At 42.8% G+C, this 27,449-nt stretch overlaps 1 protein-coding gene across 1 annotated transcript in view; it reads left to right on the forward strand.

Annotated features, from left to right (window-relative positions):
• ALG5 (ALG5 dolichyl-phosphate beta-glucosyltransferase) overlaps window positions 1-20,297 on the forward strand; it is a 36,455-nt gene extending 16,158 nt beyond the window's left edge. Inside the window, exons 8-10 of the mRNA XM_088460206.1 lie at window positions 657-808; window positions 18,512-18,597; window positions 19,760-20,297. Coding sequence (XP_088316332.1) covers window positions 657-808; window positions 18,512-18,597; window positions 19,760-19,875 — 354 coding nt within the window. The 3' untranslated portion in view covers window positions 19,876-20,297. The remainder of the gene's footprint in view (window positions 1-656; window positions 809-18,511; window positions 18,598-19,759) is intronic.
• The last annotated feature ends 7,152 nt before the right edge of the window (window positions 20,298-27,449 follow it).

A 27,449-nucleotide genomic window follows, 5' to 3' on the forward strand; every position in this document is an offset into this window, starting at 1 on the left:
GTAATGTTCCTCAAAGTTTGGAATTTAAGGAATTGAGAGAGCACTGTAATACCATTACCCATTGGTGTGTTGTGGTTTTTGGATGTTGATTGCAATATACTGATGTTGACACACGCACACGCACACACACACACACAATAAAGTTTAAAGAAAGAAAAATGGCCGCTCTTCTTTCAGTAACATGGGTCCTGTTGGGCTGTACCCTTTTTGGCATCTGGTCCTGGAGCTCAATTTGATTCTGAAACACGGCCATAGACTCACTGTACTAGGGTTCTTCCTCCCGTACTACAAATTTGTAAAGCTAGATTTTGATTTATCAAAATTAAGCCCAACAAGTATTCCTCAAGATGGCAAATCCAATGCTACGATGGTTCATCTTGAAATTGAAATAGAAAATTAGATCATTTTGTATCTCCTCTGTACTGTATGCCCATGAACGCCCTTTGTGATATCAAATACACTCCCCTAGATTTTGATCATCTAGAAATGGAAGAGGGGCAAGGCGCAGCCACCTGTAAATGACAGCCATGCGAAGGACACATACCGGGCAGCCAACTTTTGATTGATCAGTTGTTCCCTACATACAGTTTCCATCTCGCACAATATGCAATTTGAGCTGTCCAAAGCCTGTAATCTTGTTCACATTTGTTTTGCAGCGTTCTGTCTTCAGAACCTTTCTCATGTACGGCTTCCATTTCCTCGTCTGGTTTCTGTGTGTCCGGGGGGTGAAAGACACACAATGTGGGTTCAAGTTGTTTACCAGGGAGGCCGCTGCTCGCACATTTACAGCCCTTCATGTTGATCGTTGGTGAGTTTTATTCTGATTATTTTTGTTTGCTTTTCTACGCATGCATATGGAGCATTATTATTTGCACAGTCGCTCACTTGTCACACGTGTGATCACAGGATTTCTGTGGAATGAGAAGGGTTAATATTCTGCCATTGGGCATCCCCCGTGATGCCCAGAAGGTGGCCAATTATGCTATTTGTTCCATGTTATATGTGCTCCACAATTATGATCAGGAGTGGCAATCATTTACTTCATGTATCGCTAGTAGGGCTCAGGATATTCATTTCCAATTTGTAATAAAATATGTTAAGGGAACAGCCTTTTACTGAAAACTCTTGGTAATGATGAATTGACTCTAACCTGGGTGTTCCGGCTGGGTTCCTGTGGCTGATGCACATTCTGTGCCACTATAAAAAAAAGAGCAGCGATAATAGAATCCAAATGTCTAATTTCCAGAGGCCGTATGCATTTCTAGTATTTTACTTTTACATATTCATATAGATATTTGCTTTATGGTAGGTACCAATAAATGTTAGTAAGGAGTTATTATTAAAGAAAATTAAATGTAACTAGTACCAGATATAAACCATTTTATCCATTTTGATCCACAGTGGTAAAAGTATTCACTTAAGGTGCGTACGCACTACACAATATGCTCCCTGAGCGATATCGTGTAGCGTGTCCCCGGCAGGCTGTGCTCAATATCGTTCATGACATTGAGCACACCCGCTGAACGATATCATTAACGATATCATTCTGCGCCGGGCTCTCTTCCCCCATTCCCGAACATGCAGCAACCTGACGACATCGTCAGATTGTGCTGCATGTTCAGGCGATGGACAATGTCGGAAACGACCAGCAGGAGTGCGCATCGCTGGTCGTTTCTGACATAAAAGTGCACGATTTGTGCACGATTACTGAGCGGTTGCACGATTACGATGTCGTAATCGTGCAGTCGCTCAGTAATATCGCCCAGTGTGTACCCACCATAAAAGATCTGCTGCACAAGATCTTCCAGCCATTATATTGGTGACTTCTAGTGGAACGCAGGAGATGCTTCATAACTAAGGAAGCTCAAACTAGACAGATGTGAGATGTGTTCCTAACAATATCTAAACTTCCCTTGAAATCATGTTAATTATAAGATCACTCTGTTCGTATAGGAGTCAAATAACTATTATTGATTGTTAATTTGCATTCAGACTGTGGGAAATTAGCATGTCCCATTCAATACACATTTATGATGGTTTAATCTAGTTCTGTAGAAACAAATGAGTAAATATGTAAAATAAACAAAAATAGCTAATATAAAACGTGAGAGATCTACCATTGGTAAAAAATTTACAGGCGAGAGTCAGGGAGCGGTGCAAACTGTTCTTGCATGGAGGGTATATAGTGTGCAATGCGCGCACACATATAGTGACCAGCTCTATTTTGGCACCTAATTTAAGACTTAGGGCCGTATTCAATTAGCTGCGAAAACGGCTGATTTTCACCAAAAAACAGGCGAAAACGCAGTTGGCGAAAAAAAACGGTAGTTAAGTTTTCTCCATACCAGAGCAGGTGAAAAAAAATTGCAAAATCCCTATTTTTTGCTAAAATACACTCCCCCTAATGATAAATTACCCCAAAAAATTTTCGGAAGTTGCGCACTTTGTTGAAAAACGACCGCGCAATTTTGGGTGAAAAAAAATGTAAACTGTTGAAAATGATAAGGAGAGATTTTTTTTTTCAGGAAATTACTGTTCCACGTAAATTGGGGGTACGTTAAAATGGGTGCAAGTATATTATCGTGTCGTACAAATGCAATTTTAAAAAACGACAAAACCGCCTGCTGCGACCGCGTGCGATGTTTAAATTACTTCACACATCCATACCGTCCCCCGAAAATCAGGGTTTTTTGGGGGGGTTTTTCGCCCAAAATTTGTGCGGTTGTTTTTCGCCAAAGTGCGCAACTTACGAAAACTTTTTTGGGTAATTTATCATTAGGGGGTTGTCCAAAGGGTTCTGAAAGAAATGCCCACATTTTTAGCAAAAAAATAGGGATTTTGCATTTTTTTTCGCCTGGTCTGAGATGGAGAAAACTTATCTCCAGTTTTTTTCGCCAATTGTGTTTTCGCCTGTTTTTTGGCGAAAATATCGCCGTTTTTTGGTGAAAAAAACGGACGTTTTCGCCGGTAATTGAATACGGCCCTTAGGGGTCTATTTACTAAGCAGTGTTAGGAGACAGAGTGAAAAGTGATAAGGTGCCAGCCAATCAGCTCCCAACTGCCATCTCACAGGCTGTGTTTGAAAAATGACAGTTGGGAGCTGATTGGCTGGCACCTTATCACTTTTCACTCTGTCTCCTAACACTGCTTAGTAACTAGACCCCTTAGTCTAGACCGTGTACTGTACATTTACTGATGCACCCTCCCTCCTGCTCAAAAATTTTTTTTTCTCCAGGTCCAAATTTGTTCTCTATAGTACTGCAATATTAGCGTTAGGGCTGCTCTATCAATCTATCAGTTTAATTGTACCAATGGGATTTAAAGATAGCTGCCGCATTACACTGGGGTCCAGTTGTCACCCTCACTCAGCTTGGAACAGAAATGCAAACATTTTAATACACACGGACAAGTGAAATATAATAAACATGGACAAGTGAACTATACAAGTGAATGCAAATACATTTTAATTACACTACTTTTAATGAAGATCTAATCATACATTTGTTTCATGGCTTATATATAATGTAGCAGAAAAAAAAAATTCTAAAAAAATGTCTTATTCCGTTCGAATGTACCATACATGTTACTGCTTTATCTTGATACTTGAAAATGTAAAAAGTGCAAAGGTCAGTGGACTGGGGGTACATGCTGAGACTTGTAGTCCCACAGCAGTTTAGAGCTAAAAGTCTTCTAAGCCAGGATTAAGCAGTGGGTATTCGTGCCACCCGGTACACAGGAAGCGCAGCTGTATCTTCCCAGATTTATTTTTACCTTTACTAGCAGATTGTTAACATTCCCGCTTTCCAGGGATTAGCATGTGTGGGTATTTTCTAAATATTAACAATGTTTCTGTCTCCAGAAGTTGACTTGCGATCTTTAAGTAAACATTGTAGTCTCGATATTGCGTATGTGTTAGACCTCCTCCGTTATACGCTGCTCTCTTGCTAGATGTGATTTATTTGCAGTTACTTGAGTCTCCGTTTGTGTTTCTATGTAGTATGGAAATCATGCTAAAATTATTTTTTAACATAGAATTAACCCCCCCCCCCCCCCTTTACTCATGTACAGTAGATCGATGGGTTAGCCACAAGAAATGCATTCAGTGGTCCAAAACCGTAGTGTGGACTGTTGAGTATTGCACAAAACAAAACTCAGTCTACAAGATGAATAGTTTGCCATTGACTGTCCTCGAATTCTGAAGACTTAAAGTTCGTTGTGTACTGTACAAATTTTAAATTCCTCTATCCGACACCTCTACCCCATGAATTTAACTACATAAATAGATCATGAACAAAAGTATCAAACACAAGTTCTGTCTCTGCTGCCCTAGCTCTTTGCCTGTATGGTAAGTGCAAAATCCAATAACAGTATTTTCTGCCAATGCCAATAAAATGTTTGGATTAATTAATGGATCTCCGAAAAACTCAGAGCTTCTGTTCAAAGGCATATTGCATACACTCTACATGTATTTTACAGAAATACAAAGGAGGGAAGAACAGCAGTAAAAATTGCTAGTATGTGTATTAGTGTATCTATTTATATGTGTGTATAAAAAATACACTCCTGTATTAAAGGTCTCGGTAAGTCTTCATTACTTGTTTCATCTGTCAAGATGGAATTTTTCAACCCTTTCTTTAGTAATCTCTACTTATACTGAGTGGGAGCTCGGTTGTGCTTAAACAAACCTAGCAACGTGTACTGATTAGCCTAGTTTAAAAATGCCAAATATTATAATTTCAGAATATAAATATTTGAAATAGGTTTAGAATAAAAGAGATCTTATTCAATAGGCAATTATTTGTAAGTACTGTATATTCGGTGTGTGTGTGTGTGTGTAGAAAAAGATAAAATAATATATGTATAAATTTAATTATGCGCACATATAAGCAAACCATTTTAGATCAGTATTTGGGACATGTCTTTCAAACCAGTTTAATAGTACTCAGAAAATTAATTGATATGAGGATTGTAGTACTACGATACATACAAGAACCAAAGGATGGTAATTAAATAAGTGATGTAGTGTATAACCGTGACCTTTCAACTCAATTTTCATTCTGAACCACGTTACACATGTAGCAGGAGTGGAGAAAGTAATGTAAAAGTTGGGAACCAGCCACTCACATCTTTTAGGGGAATATGTTCAATATCCTGGCACAGGGGATGCCGGCGCTTAGAATATCCCGACACCTGTCAGAATCTCGACCGCTGGCATCCTGAAGGTAAGGATGGGTGGGGAGGGTTAGGTTTAGGGCTTAGGGTTATGGTGCGTACACACCGTACAAAAAAAGTCATGATATGAACGATATCAACCATATCGTTATCGTTCAGAACGTAAATTTTTTGGCGCCTACCAACCCTCAAATGACCAGCGATGGGTCGGGCACGTATGGACGATAACTGTATCGACCATCGCCCGTGCATGCAGGCCAACTTGGTTGATATCGACCAGGTTACATAGGGACCCCGTCGATGGTGGGTTGGTGGTGTGCTGGATGAACAACGATCATCCAGCACACCGGGAAGGTGCAGGACGATCAGTCAGCATTATCGTTATCGCTGACTGATCGTACCCTGGGCCTGATTCAGAGCCGCTCGTAAGCTATGACCGATGTTCGCACAACTGCGCATGCGTATGGGTCGTAATGCGCAAAACATTCATTGCGGTCGGAAATCGTGCGCTCGCAAAACAGCGAGGGGCTGCTGATTTGATTGACAGAATGTACCGTTTGTGGGTGGTAACAGTGGAAGGTGCTTGAAAACGGGGGAGTGAAGATCCGAACGCAGGCGTGCCAAACGGTCAAAAGGACGTTTAATGGGAGTGCATAATTAGTAAAGAAGCGTCATCGACCACGTCACTTGGTTGTCTTTTAGCCTGAACTGCTCGCAGTGATAGCGGTAAGAAAAGCCTACCACAAGCACTGCGAGCAGTTCAGATGCCTTTCGACGTACCCGATTAATCTAATAAATACCGGAGATGACGTGTGTTGCGACCGGCAAAGGGGCGTCTTTACAAACTAGCGAGCGCATCTTTCGTTCGTTCGCTCAGACACAGAGGCGTCAACAAACCGCAAAGAGCGAGCACTCAATTTAAATAGCCGCCCCTTTTTTGGAACGACCGTCTGCAAATAGCGTCCGGCTCTGAATCAGGCCCCGTGTGTATGCACCAATAGGCACTAGGGGGAGGGTTAGGGTTAGGCACTAGAGGGGAAGCGTTAGGTTTAGGGTACATGGAGGGAGAGGTTTGGTTTAGGCAACAGGGAAGGTTAGGGTAGGGAGAGGGGGAAGATTTGGAAATCTACCGATAGGTGTTAGGATTTTGACCATCAGCATCCCATACCCATCCCTATTTTAGGTGCCAGGGAAGATGTGCATTCATAGATTTGAATGGAGATTATTTAAAACTAAAATGGAAGCGTCAGTAGTAAATAATTACATAATGTTTTTAGCATTGGTTGCCTGTCTCCTGCGATTTCTCTGGAACTGCGGCAAATGAAAGGAGGCTGCTTTTGGTGAAGACCACAGTAGCCAGGTGGTTAGTAGAGCATTTTCAGTGATTGAGTCTTCTTACATGATTGGTGCTTAGAACATAAATGCCAGAGTTATATGTAGGATCTTCATGGTTATGTTCACACTGACAAATAGGCAGGTTGCTGGTGGTGGCGTTATTAGCATATGTTGCTGTATCCGTTTACACCACAAATGTTGATCTATTGAGCATGGCCGTGCTTAGACTGTGTTTTTGTATCTTTTTCTGTTGGACTTGCCGGTTGTCACTGTGCTTTTGTAATTCTGATTGTTTTCTGCTAGCGTTACCAATCTCTTGCCAAAACTATATATTGCTTTTGACAAGATTGATGTTACTCTTGGTCTCCGTGGCAGTTACAACAACATTGGCTGTTATTGAGCTCAGTTCCTATCTCAGCAAGTCGCTTGTTTGTTGTTGTTTCCTGGGGCGCTAACGTTAAAAATAAATTGAGGTTTCCTTATGTAATCTCTTCTATTTCTCAACAAAAGAATAATTATCCTTTGTGTTTTGCCGTACCCACGGATCCATCTATTGTAAGTTAAATCCTTTTTGTAAACCGATTTATAAATCTAAAATGCCTGTTGGTTTCTCTAAAGTAGTGACAATCGCAAACATATAATTTAAATAGAATATATTTGCAAACTAGCCTTGCTGTGTTATATAAAGGGGAGATCCTATTGCCTGGGATATTCAAGGAACCACTCAGGAGCCTTTTAGAGAGGATTATGAATAAAAGTGAATTAGTTCTCTTGAACAGAGAATTACAACACGCTGTGAGAATTCCCAATGATATAAACAAGTTAATCTCTGAGTTTGGCAGTATACTTATTGCCATGTTCTTCCAAACCCTTCACTGTATTAAAGTTGACCTGTCTCCTACCCACGCATACATTATAAACAGATATTTGAATAGACAACATATAAAACATAAGTTACAGCCATACATTATATATTCCTCTTTATGCAGGTCTGCTTGAACTTCGCTGTCTTCATTGAGGAGTATTGATGAGTGTATGGTCATCCCCTATAGTGGCAGTGATCTAATGACCGCTGGAAGTCTTCCGGCATTGAGCACTCTGGGGCTATTCAGAGGTGGTCGCGGCTGCAGCTATTGACGGTCGGCTGTCTGTGACAAATGCTGCTACAAAGCCCTTCCCTGTTGTGTATCCATGCATCCAAATGTGCAAGGGCTGAGACCCCCACTGTCAGCGCCTGTAGGTGCTGAAATACCGATTGGTGTGTATTTAGGCGCACCATCGAAATTTGCACCAGCCCTATGACTGGTACAATTTCACCATCTGTGTTTGGCCTCCTATGTGGGCGGTTGAGCGACGGTGTGCACAACCACTTTCACCGACATGCCCGCGACACTCCCATAAAAAGCCCATAAAACGGACCATCTCCGTGCATGCACTAAGCCACCTCCCAGTCATCGCCCAGGAACGCCCATTGGCCACCTCCCAGTCATCGCACGGGAACAGCAATCACTCTCTTAGACATTTCTGATGCCATGTGCCTCATTTGCAACAGCACCTTTGTATGTACATTCTATGTAACGCATGAGCAATAGGAGATTTCAGGGACTTTCATGCGCGCACAGTAGCATAAAATCGCTTAACGTGAACATTTGCGTTGTGTGGCTCAGTATCGGGGCCTCTGGCTCTGGGTGATCATATGTGCTTTGTCACAGGCTCTTCCGCGACCCCCAACAACTAATGGAAGTCATGCCTGACTCACTAGAACAAGCATGGGGCATGGTTTTAGAACAGATTTATCTCCGGTGTGGCCAGTGCATTAATACCTTTACATTATAAATACGGTAGGTCTCTACCCCGTCTATTTTCAAAATAATACAGGGTGTCCCATAATGATGGGACACATTTTAAACGCAAGTATCTAGGACTGGAGCAAATACATTTATTAAGGACTATGTGTAATACATAACCAAGGTACAGGAGTTCATAGCACTGTTAAAGGTTTGACTATCACATCCCTTAAGGCCAGTACACAATAGACTATGTCTACGGTAAGCTCTCAAGAGCATGAACCTTTATACCCCCAGTCTCACATCTGCACCTCATTCGTCAACCTATATGTGCATTCTTTTTTCTGTGTTTGATTTTCTTGTGTTTTTGTTTTCTCTGTGTAGATTGTTGTAGAGCAGTGGTGTCCAACTCGGGCCCTCCAGCTGCAGTGGAACTACACATCCCAGCATGCAGTGCCACAGTTTTGCTATTGGGACATGCTAAAAGTGTGGCAGGACATGCTGGGATATGTAGTCCCACAAAAGCTGAAGGGCCCGAGTTTGACACCACTGTTGTAGAGACTGTCCAGCTCTGTATAGTTTGTTTGCTTTTTACCCACACATGATTTCCTAATTGATAATATTATCTGGCATGATGGAAAGGGAGCAAACGTAATATCTTTGACATGTATCTTATAATTATTCATAAAAATTATTTGATTGCTTTTAGTATAAGTTTTGTAACGTTGTTGTTGCAACGTGTTCCCATAATTGAAAATGTATTTTCTCCTTCATCCACTAGGGGACACTGGAGTTCAAGACAGTGGGGTATAGACGGTGGTAGAGTAGAGCCTGGCACTTTAAAAAAATCTAGAAGTGTGACTGGCTCCTCCCCCTCTATGCCCCATCAGCCCCAGTTTTTAGAATGTGCCCGAGAGAGCCGGAAGCACATCAGGCTGTCTCCAGCCTTTTTTGAGTATAATTTATTTTATTTTTTTAGAGCTTTTTATTTAAAGCATTGAGGACAGGCAGACTGTTTACTGTGGCAGTCTGCCTGCTACGTGGGAGCCGCCGGGAGGGCACCACACGGCTACTGCAGCCTGTGTCCGGTGACCCTGAGGGGGGACTTTAAACAGAGTCATCGGACTCCATGAGGACCCGACACAACTGAAACCGGTTCGTGTCCGGGTTTCCTCATTTGCCCCCCAGCCCAGCAACCCGGCTGCAGCAGTTTGTAAGTATATCCCACCACTCCTGACTAGCTGGAGCGGTGGGCCAAAACGCTGGGCTTAGGGACAGCGCGTGCTGCGCGCTTGTCATACACAGCTCCTTCCAACCTGCCACGTGGTGGTGTCGGAGCTGCTGACGAGACCCGCCGCTGCACTCAACAGTCAGCGTCAGGGTCTCTGGCTTATTCCTAGCCATCACCCTCTTAATTGAAGGAGGGGATGGAGCGCTGCCCCTGCTACATCAAAAGCGCGGTGATGCCGCGGCGGTCACTGAGGACTACTGCTCCTCCCTCCTCTATATAGGAGTTGTAATGCTGGGTGAGTAGATCACACAGTAATGACAGACGCCGCACTGCTGCTCATTAGGCTGCTCTTGTTGAGAAAACAGCGCTGACAGGCGAGGTCCCGCCATCTGCCACAAGCAGTGTAAGGTGCCGGCTTCGGAAGCCAGACGAGTCCCTCTACAGGAGGCAGTGCAGCGCTGACAAGCAGCGCGGTCCTTGGCCCCAGCGCAGAGTAGGCTGCTCTTGTTGAGAACAAGGGCTCCAACTTATAAATAAGTGGAGATGAGCCTTACAGTGCGCACGCGCATATATAAAAGCCGGTATTATGGAAAGGGCGCGTCATGCATGTTAGCGGCGCCATCTATAGTCTGGCCCGTGCTCTCCCTCATCTGAGAGCAGCGCGGTTCTACCAGTGCTCGCTTCAGCAGATAGATTAGCTCTATAGCAGGGCTTTAATGTTATAACTAACCAGCAGCTCTCCTCTAATGTACAAAGGAGGAGACGCCGCGACCCTATGCTTTTTAGTGGCTTGGCTGACAAACGGAGCGGTGTCATCCCACAGCCCCCGGACGGGCACTTAGTATTTCAGCGGCGGCATGGCTTCCTCCACTAACATGTAGCAGCCTGCTTTTGGGGGTGTTTTCCTGTTAGCGCAGCAGCGCACACATTCTCTGCATTAGTCCCCCCGCGAAGAGGCACCCGGACGGAGTGCTGTGCAGACAGCCGCCTGCATGAGGGAAAGCACATTAAGTGTAATGGTTAGCGTTACTGCCTCACAGCACTGAGGTTATGGGTTCAGTTCCCGCTACGGCCCTAACTGTGTGGAGTTTGTATATTCTCCCTGTACTTGCGTGGGTTTCCTACGGGTACTCCGGTTTCCTCCCACACTCCAGCAGCCGCCTCCCGTTTTCCCTCTTTCGGGCTGCCCTAACAGCAGGGATTATTAGCGTGGGTCTCCTACGCGCCACCCTCCCCCTCCTACGCTGGGAATGCTGAAGCGCAAAAGGTAGGGGATGCCTGTCACTGTTTGACAGGAGTAGTGCTAGCTATAGTAGATAGCTGGTTGCTAGCAGTATGGGTACTAGCCCAATACCCTTTTTGCTTAACACCGCATTATGCGGTTATGAAAGTAAATGACTGGTATTACCCCCTGTCAGGCTTCCCCTTGGTTCTATACAAAGGGTGCATAGCTTAATCTAATTGCTTGTGAAGGCTTCCTCAGGGTGCACTAGCTACCCTGCCTAAATGAACATTGTTTTACATTGGCTCACCTTAGTCACTGTTCTGGTGCTGCTGCCAGAATTTATGGTTATAGCATTGTGGTTGTGGCAGCACATATACTAACTTATAGGCTGGTCTTTAAAAACTTCTAGTTCTCACCAGCCTTCTGTGTTTACCTTAGAAGGTATGCATATGTGCATCTATGTAGATTATATTTTAGGTGCTCCATTCAGCAGCACATACAAGAGGAAGTTAGTTACTGCCGGTGTGGGGGTTGGCATTACTGCCTCACAGCATGGAGGTTGTCTTTTTGATTCCCGCTTTTAAAGTAAGTAACCAGTAACAGAAGGGTCCCAGGATAGTCTGGGATAGCACGCTGCTAAAATATCCTGCTTCCTATGCCATAGCAGAATGACGACCACAGGCGGCACATGAGCAGTTCCCCTGCGTGGAGGTAAGCCACATGTATGTATGTATTTGTTTTTTATACTAAGCCCTGCTTTAAAATATATACATGTCTGGAGTGAATTTTGGTCTTGTGGCTCAATTCCTTCCATAGCTCTACTATTGCTCATGTTCTATTTTCAAAATATTATCGTCACCTACTAATCTTGTATGTAGGTATGCATGTTTGGAGATAAATATCTATCGCTTCTTATCCTTACCATAAAGGTAGAGGTAGGATCTGTTATCAGTTTTATGTTACATAGCATAGTTTAAAAGATCTGCGATTGGAGGCTGGACTCTCCTGATGCGGTAGTTAATACAATAACTCCGCTTTACACCATCTGTCCCTAAGGTTTTGTATGTGGGTATATACCTATATTCCACAGATGGTGGCTCTATAGACTAGAGTCAAATTCTGCAGCTTACATAATGATAGTCGCAATTCCCTAAGGCATTGCTTCTATTATGAACCCTATACATGACTGGGGCCTTCTTGTATGTACATGTGTGTGTGTGTATATATATATATATCATATGTACTTTAATCCTCCTGGGGTTATAGTTCTGTTCTTGTCAGTCCCTATCTATGACGCCCCCCTTTAGGGTGATCTATGATTATTTTCAACTTTGCACTTGGTAGCAAACTTATAAGACACTAAGAAGGCGGGATATTTGTGTGTGTGTGTATGTATGTATGTGTATATATATATATATATATATATATATATATATATATATATATATATATATATATATATATAGCATGCTGATCTCCTGAGGCAGGACATGTATAGATATGGCATGCTGATCTCCCCGTGCAGGAGTCTGACAAGTAAACTTGCTGTGTGGGCACTACTCTTCCTTTCAAAGAGACTGCTTTCTCATGCAACTATGTTGTCTGTGTGTATGTGTGTGTATATATACTGATATATTCCCATTCCTGGTAATTGGAAAAACCTGGTTTTTAACCCTATTGGGGTTATCACTACAGATATATCCCTTCTTTTCTGGGGATAACGAACGCACTGTCTATGTACAGATACCCTTCTCCGTATAGACTCCATATTATTGTCTTGTCACATATCTCAATACATGAGTGTCTAAAGGGCCCCTAGGTACACTCTATCTGTACATAGAGCATCCAGGTTCTATTCCATCCTCAGGGCTTCATTTGTTAAATTAAATGAAGACCTAGGGCCACCCGCTGATATAGGCAGGGTCAGGCCTGGATTGTATTAGATTTGTGGGCATAATACACACTTCACCATTATAAGTGTTAATGTACTGATACTTACACGAGCAGACCGTTTTCTGTTTTATGAAAAGTTTCTATTTGGATACACATCCCTAATATAACCAGCTCAGGTGCAGAGTACTGTTGTACAACCTTCTTGTCTCCACTAACATTTTGCTAGTTTATACAGTGTTTTCTACCTCAACATCTCCAGGCTGAAGTCCGTGCTGTAGAGCATAGGGTCTTAGCCCACTGAAGCTACTCCCTATACATGATGGGGCAGGTTGCTGTGAGATGGAAAAGGTCAGTGACATTCTACATAGCGTCCAGAGGGCTTTTGGACGCTCATAGGTAAGCGGTCTTACCCCACTAATGCCCAACCTGACATGGCATAGCCGTTATTCTCTCTTATGCACCCTAGTGGTGGTCCTAGCAGCCATCCGCTCTGTTAATCAGTTGGCTCTACATTTTAGAGCTTCCCTGGTGCTTAGTTTTAACATTGAGATTAGTGACACTATTCTACTAGAATCTGTTGACTGGTACCTGACTGGTACTTTCAGGGTTGTCCTAGTGCTCTAGCCTTGCTGTATGGAATGCTTCCCTATATTGGTAGCTCTCCCTGGGTGGCTGTTGCATACGTGCTCTTTAACTGCTAGGGTATCCTGTGTGTTTCAGAATATGTTCAGGCCAGCAGTTGGTACTGACTATGCACTTCTATCATGTTGGGAATTGTCTGTTGTTTTGGAGTTTGTGGCTGTGATTTTCTTTTCAGCTGCAGGTGTTCAGTCGCTGTTTTCTACTCTGTTTTCGGAGTGGGGTTCTGCTGTCTGACCCTCTGAAGGTATTGTAATCTCAATCCTCTAGATGCTGCCTCTGCTTCGTCCCCAGTGTGATCTCCACTCATGGGAGACTTCTATGGTCTTTTCCTTCTGCTGGTTTACAACTTTGTAGTAGTTGGACCTCCAGAATGGTTGATGGTGACTGTTCGGCCTTGACTTTTACCTCCCTGCAAACTCTTTGTTAGGAGTCTGTGGACAGGATCAGCTCTGTTTCTGTAGATTGGTATCGTTATACTTGTATCTATATGATTATGTCCAACAGTGCTGGTTTTCTACTATCTGCGACAGCTGCAGTTTCCTGTTTCCGAATCTGGTACGGTTTTCTCGAATTTTGTTCTCGGGTTACTGCCCTTCTCACATGGATTCTGGTTGGAGCTCTCTGCTCCCAATAGTCTGGCTTGGTCTGTTTTCAGCTGAGTTTACAGTGTTCTGATGCTTCTCACCTGAGGGTGTTTTCTCGCTAGCCACATATTCCATTCTATTTACGCTGTAAGTTGTGGAATTTCTGTGTCTGTTCCGCTTGGAGTTCTGATTGTCTCCTGGCTCACTACACTTGATCCTCCGCTCTTGCCTTCCGTTGAACCTCTGGTTCTTGGCGGTCCCTGTTTCTGTTGGCCAAAGGGTCGGCATGTTCTCCGCGCTTCCCACCCAGGAGGTTGGCTTTGGGACGTCCCCACTGTCTTGAACTCCAGTGTCCCCTAGTGGATGAAGGAGAAAACAGGATTTTGGTACTTACCGATAAATCCCTTTCTCCGATTCCATAGGGGACACTGGACGCCCGCCCAGCGCTGCGTACCTGCCAGTTGTTTGGTTCCTTCTATGGTTGTGTGACTGCATAATTCCCTGCAGTGGTTTCCTCTGTTCTCCTTCAGTCGGTCTTGTTCCGTTCTGTGGTCTTCTCCTTCTCCTTGTTTTCCTGTTGTCCTCCGTCTCCTCTCGGGCTCAGTTCTTAAACTGGGGCTGATGGGGCATAGAGGGGGAGGAGCCAGTCACACTTCTAGATTTTTTTAAAGTGCCAGGCTCTACTCTACCACCGTCTATACCCCACTGTCTTGAACTCCAGTGTCCCCTATGGAATCGGAGAAAGGGATTTATCGGTAAGTACCAAAATCCTGTTTTGTGTGTGTGTGTATAAAGCCAATTGTTTGTTCTAAAACAGGGGTGGGGAACCTTTTTTCTGCCGAGGGCCATTTTGATATATATAACATTATTTGCAGGCCTGGTGCAGGCCATACCCCCTCCATGTGACCATAACATGGGGGTGGGGCAACAATCGGTGATTCCAGCATTGCCCAGAGCATCCTGAGGATGCTTCAGGGAGGTGTAAGGGCAGCGGCGTGACCGTCTGAAGCATCCTAAGGATGCTCCAGGTGGCACTGCTGCATACAGTGCCTTGCAAAAGTATTCACACTCCTTTGCATTTTTCATGTTTTGTTGCCTCACAACCTGGATCGTTTGAAGGTGTGCATCCTTTAATTCACAGAACATGCCTACAACTGTGAAGTTTGTGTTTTTTTAATATTGTGAATCAAACAACATTTAGGACAACATAACAAAAAACTTCAGCGTGCATAACTATTCACCCCCTAAAGTCAGTACTTTGTCGAGCCACCTTTTGCGGCAATTACAGCTGCAAGTCGCTTTGGATAAGTCTCTATGAGCTTGCCACATCTTGCCCCTGGGATTTTTCCCCATTCCTCAAGGCAAAACTGCTCCAGCTCCTTCATGTTGGATGGTTTCCGCTTGTGAACAGCAATCTTCAAGTCTGACCACAGATTCTGAATTGGATTGAGATCTGGGCTTTGACTAGGCCATTCCAATACATTTAAATGTTTCCCCTTAAACCACTCGAGTGTTGCTTTAGCAGTATGCTTCAGGTCATTGTCCCGCTGGAAGGTGAACCTCCGTTTCAGTCTCAAATCACAGGCAGACTGAAACAGGTTTTGCTCAAGAATATCCCTGTATTTAGCACCATCCATCTTTCCCTCGACTCAAATCAGTTTCCCAGTCCCTGCTGCTGTAAAACATCCCCACAGCATGATGCTGCCACCACCATGTTTCACTGTGGGGATGGTGTTCTTGGGGTGATGGGATGTGTTGGGTTTGCGCCAGACATAGCGTTTTCCTTGGTGGCCGAAAAGTTACATTTTAGTCTCATCTGACCAGAACACCTTCCTCCATACATTTGGGGAGTCGCCCACATGCCTTTTGGCAAACTCAAATCGTGTCTTCTTATTTTTATCACTAAGTAATGCATTTTTTCTGGCCTCTCTTCCATAAAGTAGAAAAAGGAGGGGGGGTTTAACCCCCTATTGTTCCTCAGCACACTGAATAGTACCTGCAACAATATATGAAAACTATATGGTCATAGAAATCAGAGATATTAGTTGCATGCATTTGCAAATACATGGGAAGCTGCTAGGCCACGTCACGGCTTCTCTGTCACTAGCAGTCCCTAACACTAAGGGGTTCACATCCGGGGCGCAGTGCACCCCGAAAAACGTCCAGCCCAGGACTCCCCCAGGGCATCACACGAAAAATGGAAAAAGAGTGACAGTGCAGTGTAAAGTATAGGTGTGTAAGACTAATTAATGAGTGTTGGAAAAAGGGGTTAAAATATATGTGTATTATTACATGAAAAAATTACAAACATAATATGTGATGTAAGAAGCACATATGTGTATTAAGTGGTGATGCCATGAGGGGGCCCAGCCAGACCAGCCCCGGGGGCCTTACGCCCGAACGCTCAACCCAAATGTAAAATATACCAATTATAAGGCCTCATGATAAAGGCACATATAAATTTTGTCAAATGTAAGGCCTCGTGATAAAGGCACATACATAAATGCATCCACATTGAGAGCCAGCTTACCTGAGAGTCACCCCTGGGAACTCCAACTAGCACTACTAGAACCAGCATGCCCTACTAATGCTGGCTCCTTCATGCCTCTCATACCAAACAAACAAAATATGGCAGCTGCTCAAATCAATCTAGCAGCACTAATCAGGTGCATGAAAGGGAGGGGTGAAAGCCGTGACGTGGCCTAGCAGCTTCCCATGTATTTGCAAATGCATGCAACTAATATCTCTGATTTCTATGACCATATAGTTTTCATATATTGTTGCAGGTACTATTCAGTGTGCTGAGGAACAATAGGGGGTTAAACCCCCCTCCTTTTTCTACTTAGTATGACCCCTCCCTTTCATGCACCTGATTAGTGCTGCTAGATTGATTGAGCAGCTGCCATATTTTGTTTCTCTCTTCCATAAAGCCCAGCTCTATGAAGTGTACGGCTTATTGTGGTCACATGCACAGATACACCAGTCTCTGCTGTAGAACTCTGCAGCTCCTACAGGGTTACCTTTTGGTCTCTGTGCTGCCTCTCTGATTAATGCCCTCCTTGCCCGGTCTGTGAGTTATGGTGGGCGGCCCTCTCTTGACAGGTTTGTTGTGGTACCATGTTCTTTCCATTTGATGATGATGATGATGATGATGATGGATTTGATGGTGCTGCGGGGGATCACCAAAGATTTGGATATTTTTTTTTTAATAAACCAACCCAGAATTGTACTTCGCAACAACGTTGTCCCTGACTTGTTTAGAGAGCTCCTTGGTCTTCATGGTGTGATGCCTCTTGCTTAGTGGTGTTGCAGCATATGGGGCCTTTCAGAAAAGATGTTTATACTGACAGATCATGTAACATTTAGATTTAACACAGGTGGACTTTATTTCACTAATTACGTTACTTCTGAAGGTAATTGGTTGCACCAGAACTTTTGAGGGGCTTCATAGAAAAGGGGGTGATTACATATGCACATGCCAATTTTCAGAATTTTATTTATAAAAATAATTTTTTATATATATTTTTCTCATTTCACTTCACCAAATTAGACTATTTTGTGCAGATCCATCACATAAAGTTCAGATTAAAAAAATAAATAAATTACAAGTTTGTAATGCAACAAAAAAAGGTAAAAAGCCAAGGGGGTGAATGCTTTTGCAAGGTGCTGTAGATTCTGGCTGCATGGTGCCATTCTAGACACCCTTCAAGCTAGATGAGGCTAACAGAAAAAAGCTCAGAGGGCCAGACCAAATTATTCCTGGGGCCTTATACGGCCCTCGGGCCTGAGGTTCCCCATCCCTGTGTAAAACTTTCCATGATTTGGCCACCATTCCCTGGAGTTTAGGAGATACAGCGGTACATGCCAAAACAGTTATGGAAGCCTGAGTACATAGGCAGAATGTTGTGGTTAATTATTTGTGTAGGTCATACAGGTCATGTGGATTCTGAAACAAAAGTTTCACCGCATAATGCTACTCCTAACGATTTTAGGAACTTGCTAATATGGTGATAATTTAAATAACTGCCGGGAGATTCATATGCCCTTCTCCCCCGCGACCATTAATCCACAAAGGTGGACTTTTCCTTGCGGCTTCAGGAGTTACGAGGTAAGGTCCTCCAGGAAAGGCACCCTCGGGGTGGGGTAAGTGGAAGCACACTGATTCTTCAGTTTACGCGGAATCAGTTCGTTACTGAGCATTAACCCCTAGTTTAATTGAATAGCGTTTTTCCATGCGGACAATTAGCTGCTGTGTTTTTGGAATACTTACTCCCTAACAGCAGTGTTGTTCTTTGCAAAATAGAGGAACAACACAAATATCTATTTACTGCATTTACCTTTTCATCTAGATAAACTCTTCTGTTATATGATCTACGGTCTACACGTGTGTGTGTGTGTGTGTGTGTGTGTTTGAGTTTTGGTTTCAGCAGACCGCACCAGTGCAAATCTGTACTGCTTTTGATTAAGGTGATAATTAAATATGATGAACAATGCACTGTACTGATATTTTTTTTTTAGTCAATAACCTTCCTTATTATATTTAGAAGATTTTGAATAGAATAACAGAACTTAATTGAGCTATAATAACTACAGTAGCGGTTGTGGAGCACTGATCAATATACTTTATCTCCTGTGTTTGCAGGGCATTTGATGTGGAACTCTTATATATAGCTCAATGCCTAAAGATCCCAGTTGCAGAAGTTGCAGTGAACTGGACAGAAATTGAAGGTAAGCGGTCACATTGGTCCAGTAGGATTCACAGCATATTCCTGTAGGCCAAGAAAACACTTTGCCGTCAGAGGAGAACCAACAGTTTATCATAATATATTTCTTTGCTCTTGTTTTTATTGTTATGCATTATTTAGTATACAAAATTAACTGAGGAACGTTCTCTAAAAACGGTTATTGATAAAAATCAGGGAGGTGTAATTCTTACCTCTTTGTGAGCTAACATTATACATCTATGTTCATTTAGTGTAGCAGTGTTTTTTTGTTTTTTTTTTATGTTTTTGCATATTATGTATATAAGAACTTGCACATGCAGACAGATATATTCGGCCAAATGTGATAGGGAGAGAGTTTAGCAGTAACCTCTCCACTCTATTACATTGGTCGAGTTGTATTTTCAAAATGGGAAAACATCTGGATGAGAGTTTTTCGAGTCTGAAAAACATGCGAGTTTGCATATTCTCCAACTCCATTACATTGGCCGAGTTTAAAAAGTATGAGAGTTTACTCTCACCCTATTACATTTGTCCTATTGTGTCGGCCGTGCCGCACAACATATGCAATATATCTTTCAGATATATTGTGCACATCTGCCTGTGTGCATGACCGACCGACAACCCAACTCATATGCCAGATGCGGCATCACTGCCGGATCCTGTGGCCAGAGATATTGGTCGGTCAGTAAGTGTGTATGCACAACTGCATAAACACCAAATGGGCATGTCAGCCAAGTGTGTGCCCGTATAACTTTGCAAGATTACATAAACTGTTTGTAGCATAATTCAAAATACTTGCTCAGATCACATCTGCAAAAAGAGCATAACACCCGGTTGTGAGCGCACTAAGCCCTAATGACAGACGTGGTCATCACTCCAAGTCTAGTAATTGAATTACACTCAGTACAGTCCACACAGTAAAATAATGTGCAAATCAATTCACTTCTAGTTGAATGGCCCCCATACTGTTTGTTTTCCTAACTTCAATCACCATGTGATCGTTAAACATATCATTCAAAAGTTTCATTTTGGCAACTCCATAAGACTAATGTAGCCTATAGCACTTTTATATAGTGGTTCAAATATTGGAAGTGTATATGCATTTGTGTATTTTAGGTTTTTTTTTTTTATATATATAACATTCAATATTATTGTTCCATATGCAGGTTCTAAGCTGGTGCCTTTCTGGAGCTGGTTGCAGATGGGACGAGATCTCCTTTTTATACGCTTACGTTATCTGACTGGTATCTGGAAGTTAGATACAACTGGCAAATTAAATTAAGTTTTATTAATGTACTTATGAAAACATGGAGTCTACTTGGAGTGAGGCATAAGTGACTGAGTTTGGCACCCTATGTCCTGTACCGATGCAGGACTACATTTCATGGTGTATTGAAAGAGTCTTTGGGTGTAGATGATCTGAGCGATGGTATTACAGTTTTACAGCTGGCCTTGAATTCCTGTTTGTGGACACATTATTTTTGTCTGTAAAAAAGCAAAAACTCTTCATTGACAAGGCCACTGAATTCTACCTAAATATTTTATTTAAAGGCGAGTCTGCAGGCATGTTTGAGTCCGGTAAAACGTGGCTTACATGTCTTCAAAGTCTTGAGGTTGTTTATGCAGAATGGAAATGTCAATACTCTGTATATTATGTCAAAAAAAAAATATATACGCATAATAAAAAAAATGTTCTTTTACATATATTTGCATTCAGTTAATCTCCACTACAGTTATTAGCAGAATTTTTTTAAGTTGTTGCTCTTAATGCAAAAATAAGCTTTAAGTACAGATGTGTCCTCATAAACTTAGCCTCAGTACGCCAAGCGGCGCGAGCTGCGCTTATTGGTGTAGCGTCTTTATCACTAGAATGTGCATCTTGGTCGCTTCACGAGACTGCACTGATTAATTTGATATGCGACACTTGTATCTGTATAACGGAACTCAGCGTGAGAAAAAGAGCCGCGGCCGCTGCATCGTAGCCCTTTGTATACAGAGTCATACTCCGCCGCACACAGATATACATGTTACATATCAAATGAATCAGTGCAGTCTCGTGAAACAGTTTTGTCACATCGCGTTGCAATGAAGATGCGCATTCTAGTGAAAAAGATGTGAAAAAGACCATACAATACAGTCTGTAGAGGTTCTAAGTAGTAGGAGACCATAATAAAAGCTTTGGAGGACTGCAGCTGGGTGGCGGGCTGCAAATATGATCGCCATATCTACAGAATGTTCCCTCTCTATCATCTGTAGTCATTTAGAATTATTAAATGCAACTCCTATGACCTAATAGATTATTGATTGGTGCTGGCAGTCTTTTTTTTTTTTTTTTTTTTTTGCAGTTGAATCCATTATATGGCAAATTCTCCAATATTGATGAGAAATTAAACAATTGTGACAATGGTATGAAAGTGTAATTTTACATGTACTTATGATAATTGTGTGAACATGTGAGGAGCATAATCCCTCAAATATATTGGGGGTTTTTTGTGGAGGGGGGGTTTATTGTAATTTTGTATATTTTTTTCCTTTTTGCATTTCAAACATCACCCCAAGACAGCATGCCATGCAGAAGTAACAGCTGCGCACAGTTGTGTGCACAACCTTAGGCTTACCCAATACTGCAAATAGCACAGATGTTCTGTAGCCTACAAGGGACCAATCAGACTTCTCTATTGAGCTAAAGCACATGTGTGATATTTGCACTGTATATTCCAATAAACCGTTTTGTCTCCCTGTCTGTTGGCCCCATCCAGACTCTCTGTAACTCTGCTGATTTGTCTTGGGAAAGGTTTGGTTGGCCTCACTTTGACAAGTTGTTTTTCTATCTTTGAAATTGTTGCATCTGCTTAAGTAGTAATGCTGTGTAGAACATCTATATTTCATTTTGCTAACCAAACACATGAAAAGATTTAGTGTCATACAAACTGACAATTCATGCAAACAATTTGAATACTCCAGACCCATCTGTTTCTGTAGATGGCGTAAAAGTAGTCTACTGTAAAACAAAAATAACAAATCTACACTGTGCCATACAGAGCCAATAATCTGGAACAAGTAAAGATTTTTGAGTAAAGCTTCACGGTTCTGTGTAATTTATGTGTGTAAATGTGTATATACAGTATATGTATATTTTCATACTAATATTTTGGACTCGTCATTTGCGGATATAACAAATACAATATAAATAATTGTATTTAAAAAAAAAAAGCTGTTGTGCCCAATGTTACCAGGCTTTTTCCTCGGTCTGTGTACAGTACTCAGCCAAATGACAGCTTCACATCATACTGTTCCAAGGTGGATTGATTGCACCTTACATTGGTGGGTTTGAAATGAAAGTGGATTTTCAAAAATATTTCTCTATTCTCTATAAATTTGGTGCCCCAGATACCAATAGTGATGGCAATTTGCTAGGGATGCTAAACTCCCTTCGAACCAAAGAGAACTTTGTGAAACTGAAATCATGCTCAAAAGATTGGACAGGATTCGCATGTGAGTCCATTATAGCTTTAAACCGCCACTAGTTATTGTGTTATATAGCTATAATGGATTCACAAGCGAATAACACAACATTTTACAAAACAATATTAATTGCATTGTAGCATCCAATAAACCTCCCTCATCCAATAGCAGTGCCCTAACTACAATCTTCTTCCTGAAATGTGCTTTTTAATTCAGATGCCAATAAACCTAAAACTGTTTTCTGCTCTCCTGTAATGTTCTAGATACCAGAGCACTAGGCGTTAAATTTGTCAATATTATATTAGATCTCTTTTTATTTCTACCCCTTTTTTAGTCAGTGGTCTAAAAGGAAGTGAGAATGACTAGTTGTACATGTCAGGGCTGTCCCATGTTGCCTTTGCTTTCTAATCTTACACTAAACCAGTGCTCACTATTCTTCTGTATTGGCCTGCCCCTGAGGAGTTCTATGTAGGAAATGTATAAAATAAATTTCTTCATGTTCCGATAGTGTTGTCTTGTGCAGTTGTTCCCAAACTCAATCCCCAATGCACCCGAAAACACACACACCTTCTCCTAATGTTCAAGAGGTTCAGCTGTTGTGCAGGCTAAACTACCAGTATGGGGAATAAAAAGGATCAAAGCAACTTTGGTTGGTCTGAGTAGCTCACAAAAGGCTGATCTGGGATCTTCACGCACAATTAGAGTTTAACGAGAGTGGTGCGCAAAACCAAAAAAGTTCAATGAGCAGTAGTTCTATTTGCAGGAACACTTTGTTAATGAGTGGAGTTAGAGGAGAGTGGTCAGGCTGACTCAAGATGACAGTAACTTAAACAACCATGCATTACAACAGTGATAATGCAGAATAGTATCTCTGAACTTACAGCAAGTTGAACCTTGCAGTGGATGGGCTACAGCAGCAGAAGACCACATCAGGTTCCACTTCTGTCAGCTAGAACAGGAAACTGAGGCAACAGTGGGCACAGGCTCAACAACACAGGAAAGCTGAACATAGGAAAAAAAAAGTCCCCTGGTCTGACGAATCTCGCAGATAGTGTGGTCAGAATTTGACATAAAGAACAGCTCAGCATGTGCTCTTGGCACACATTGGATCATTTAATACAAAAGGAGCGTCGTTTAAAAATCACAACCTACTTGCATTTACTTGTTAACCACCACCTCATAATGACTACTTCTAGAACGGTAACCTGTCATTCTATGGCATGACGTATCGGGTGCTTTCAAAGGAAAGACCTCTCCAGGTCTAAACAGCTGTATCCTGTGTATTGGCCACTAACTGTAGTGTGTGTGTGTGTGTATGTATGTGTAATGTGTGCGTGTGTGTATATATATATATATATATATATATATATATTATAATGTACACGCACATCTATGTTATCAGCTTATAAAGAGAGTACCAGTTTAGCAATGGAATTACATGCAGATGGGTACAACGTGATCCCACTCTAGAATTCAAAGAAGAGTTGGTCAGGACAACAAGCAGTTCATGCTGCCTACAGTATGTGTTGTTGGATGATTTCAAAGCGTTATCCAAACATTTCCCTGTAACACCTTTGCTATACACAGTCACCAAATACACAAAAACCGAAAGCCACACCCAGGCCGCCTCGTTATTTTGGCCTGTGGGTCACTGTATCAGCTAATTTCTACAACTTTGCACCCAATAGGCATTCACTTTTATTCAAGACACTAGATTCAGAGTTGTACACAAATGCCGCCTCTACTGCTTCTGTGTACGCAGCTGCGATGTGAAAATATACTAATGATGCAGCCGTTGGGAGATGTCATGAGAAGCCCGCCTGCGGCTTTGCAAATCTAAGCATCTGCTTAAAACGTTGCAGCATCTGAGTACAAAGAGGAAGCATTTTGGTCCCAGATCATTGAATTGTTACAGTCCTAAGTCTATGGTCCCACAAAGTAGCTGAGTAATTGAGATGCTGAAGCCATAATCCTTGCATACAGGCTCGCAATTGCAGGGTGAGATGTGCCCCCAAAACGGTTGATACATGCTGTCACTCCCCATTGCCTCCCCCAAATGCTCCCAGACTGTCAATCACACTGCGAATCGTAGCGAGCAACTACGGTAATGTACCCTGATGCATGCGCAGTGCGACTCGTGCACGTGCACAAATTGACGATAATTGCTCAACTGTGAAAACATCGGCATAGCGTACAACTCTGAATCCGCCCCAATGTCTTTATTGTACAAAAACTGTATAATGTACCTCCAAAACCAAGTGGCTGTCTAAAATGCAGAGTCTTAGTGAACAGTCTATACCAGAGGTTCCCAAAGTCCGCCATTACAGTCCACGTTTTAGGGATATATACATGCTTGAGCACAGGTGACTTAATTAGTACCTCAATCCATTTGATTTAACCATCTAGACTCAAGCTTGGATATCCCTAAAACGTGGACTGTAATGGCGGACTTTGGGAACCTCTGGTCTATACACATGTATCCCATACAACGAAGGTCTTTGTGCTACCAGATTATTCATTACTGAAAACATACTCTATAAAGGTAATAACCTCCATTATTTTATGGAGCTGCTATAGTTGATTCTCACCAGAAATTACTTTTTTATGACACCTGTTATTTACAACTTTTGGATTGTGTGATGGGGTCCAACGTGGCTCCATTGTATGCCAACACATTTATGTATTTGGCTGAACAAGACCTCATCTTCTCAAGTGAAGAACTCAGGAACCAGATGTTCACGTACACAAGATATCCGCTGACCTCCTCACGATGGGCCCAAATTACTATAGAAAAATTGTGTACTAAAACCTGATGTTACAGAACTGGTCAAGAATAAGCTGACATATTATTTACAACCCAAACTGGGAAGCTCATAAGGGTTAGTTGACCAGTCATTATATGATGCCTAGAGCTACATTTTACCTTCCCTAATGAGGTAGAAAGTTTACAATCCAACATAACCTGGACCTGTAGTACCAAGTTTGTAGTATGATTACTATTTTGTCACTGTGATCTCTATTATATTGGAGGGATTGGCTTTATAGCCATCTGTGCAGCCATGCTCTGCAGGATTAGTGATTAACCTATCGCTAGGCACTTAGCCTTATTAGCCCATGGTGCAGATATAGGATCATTGATCATGTCCACAATTCACCTGATGAGGAGTGGCAATAAACATCAACTTCAACTAGAAAGTGGGTTTTTTCGTTTAGTCACCCTAGATATTACCTCTGTGGGTCTGGGGCATGATGATGCAATTGATTATTGTAGCCTTGCCCCTTGCTATGCAGTTCTGAAATCATTATTGGGGCCACCTGTGCCCTGGCGCCGGCCATTCCAGTTGGGTAGGCAAGTATGGTTCAGACATATTGCAGAAGTTCTTGCTGCAAGATCCAGGCACACAACAATGTTGGTCTGGTTTCAACAGGATGTGTGAGTGTAGAAAGAGAACATATGTAAAGTTTATGTGTGAACTGTGTAAAGAGTAGGTAATTAGTAGAATGGCAAATGGAGGTTGTTTGGGCACTGGAATTTGCTAAACTTGTCTTGAAAGGTGAGGTTTCAGGGAAAGTTTGAAGACTAAGGGAAAGTCTTGTGCAAGGGAGGGCATTCCATAGAGTACAAAAAAATTCTGTTACCGCAAATGGGAGCAGGTAATGAGTGTAGATGAGAGACGCAGATCTTGTGCAGAGTGAAGGGGTTAAGCTGTGAGATATTTTGAGATAAGCGAAATTATATGTTTTTTGATATTTTTATGTGTTTCAGGAACCGTCCTTACCCTTGGGGTCATACTGCTCTGACTTGGCAGGAGGCCCAGCCTGGGGACTCTCAGAATGCACTGCTGACGGCCCTCAGGGTGGTGGTCTCAGAGGCCCGGAGCTCTGGCGGCATTCCCGCCGGCTCTGGTTGCTACTATGGTGGGCCCGGCCAGCTGATGGCGTGGCTGACTCACTCTTGGTATGTGGTGGTCTCGGGGGACTTGCAGTCCGGCATTGTTCCCGCCGGCTCCGAACACTGGGCGCTGCCATATTGATCCCGGGCATCTAACTGCTAGTCTCCAAAGACAGCCAGGCCGGTGTCCATCTGATTGTGTCAGCCAATCCCTGCGACACTCAGGTTATAAATATCCTGCCCTGACAGCACTCTGTGTCTGAGCTTCATCGCTGATACATGTTCAGACCTACTTTGGCTCCAGTGTATATTCTAAGTCCGGTCCCACTCCGGCTCCAACCTATGCTTCAAGTCAGGTTCTACTCTGGCTCCAGTGTATACCCCAGTCCGATCCCACCCTGGCTCCTATGTGTATACTCTAAAGTCCAGTCCCACTTTTGCTCCAGTCTGTAATCCAAGTCCAGTCTCACTTCTGCTCCAGTGTATCCACTAAGTCTGGTCTCACTACGGCTTCAGTCTGTGCTCCAAGTCCGGTCCTACTCTGGCCCCTGTGTATACTCAAGTCTGGTCACAATACAGCTTCACTGCCTGTTCTGTCTAGTCCCAGTTCGACTCCGGTATTACTATAGTACTAACCTAGTGTTTACTCCATGCACTTTCTTAGTAATACTGTCCTGCAGCATACATACTATTATAATTACATCGACTGTATGAGGAAGAGTTATATACGACCATCTCTACTCCAAACCTCCCCTACCACCTGTAAGCAGGTATGAGGCTCTCTCCCAGGCAATCCAGAATTCCCAGCCTTGACACGGGCATTTCTAGAGAGGAGAGGGGCCTGTGTGCAGCCCCCTCCTCTCCGTCTGGCAGCAGGCAGCGCACTGAGCTGTGCATGGCCAGCGCCAGAGTTATAGACTCTGGGCACTAGAGTGTGCCCGGAGTCAATAGTGTATGCACAGGTCACCGAGAAAATGGCTGTGGCGGCCATTTTCCCTGTACTGCGTATGCGCAAACAGTCATTTTACAGTTCCGGACCCCTGCGCCAACGTGGGACTCCGGAGAGGTAAGTAATATTATGGGTGCGGGGAACACGGGCCCCTGCACCCATTATAGATACACCCCTGCCTTGACAGTAAGTAGAAGTCTTTCCTTTTTTCTTTTATTTTTCTTTCTCTCCCACTACTCTAGTTCCTGCCTTCTCTCTCTCTCCACTCCTCCTCTGTCTTGCTCTTATTCCTCCACTTGCTCTCCTGCTCCTCTGTTTCTTCTTTTTCTCTCCCCTTTGTCTCTTTTTTTTCAGACTCTAGTGCTTCCTCTTCCACAGGCCCATCTTCTGTTCTTCCAGTTGTTGACGTGCCAATCAGACACAGGCTGCAGTGTGTTCTGTGCAGGTTTTAAGTTTCTTTTATGAGAGTGGACATTTTTCACTTTTTACCATTAAAAATGCATATAAGGTAGTGGGCTGTTCTTTCTGTTTTCTCTTTTTCTTTGTCGAC

The sequence above is a fragment of the Taudactylus pleione genome, unplaced genomic scaffold, assembly GCF_031769625.1.
Source record: "Taudactylus pleione unplaced genomic scaffold, aTauple2 ptg000043l, whole genome shotgun sequence".
NCBI lineage: Eukaryota > Metazoa > Chordata > Amphibia > Anura > Myobatrachidae > Taudactylus > Taudactylus pleione.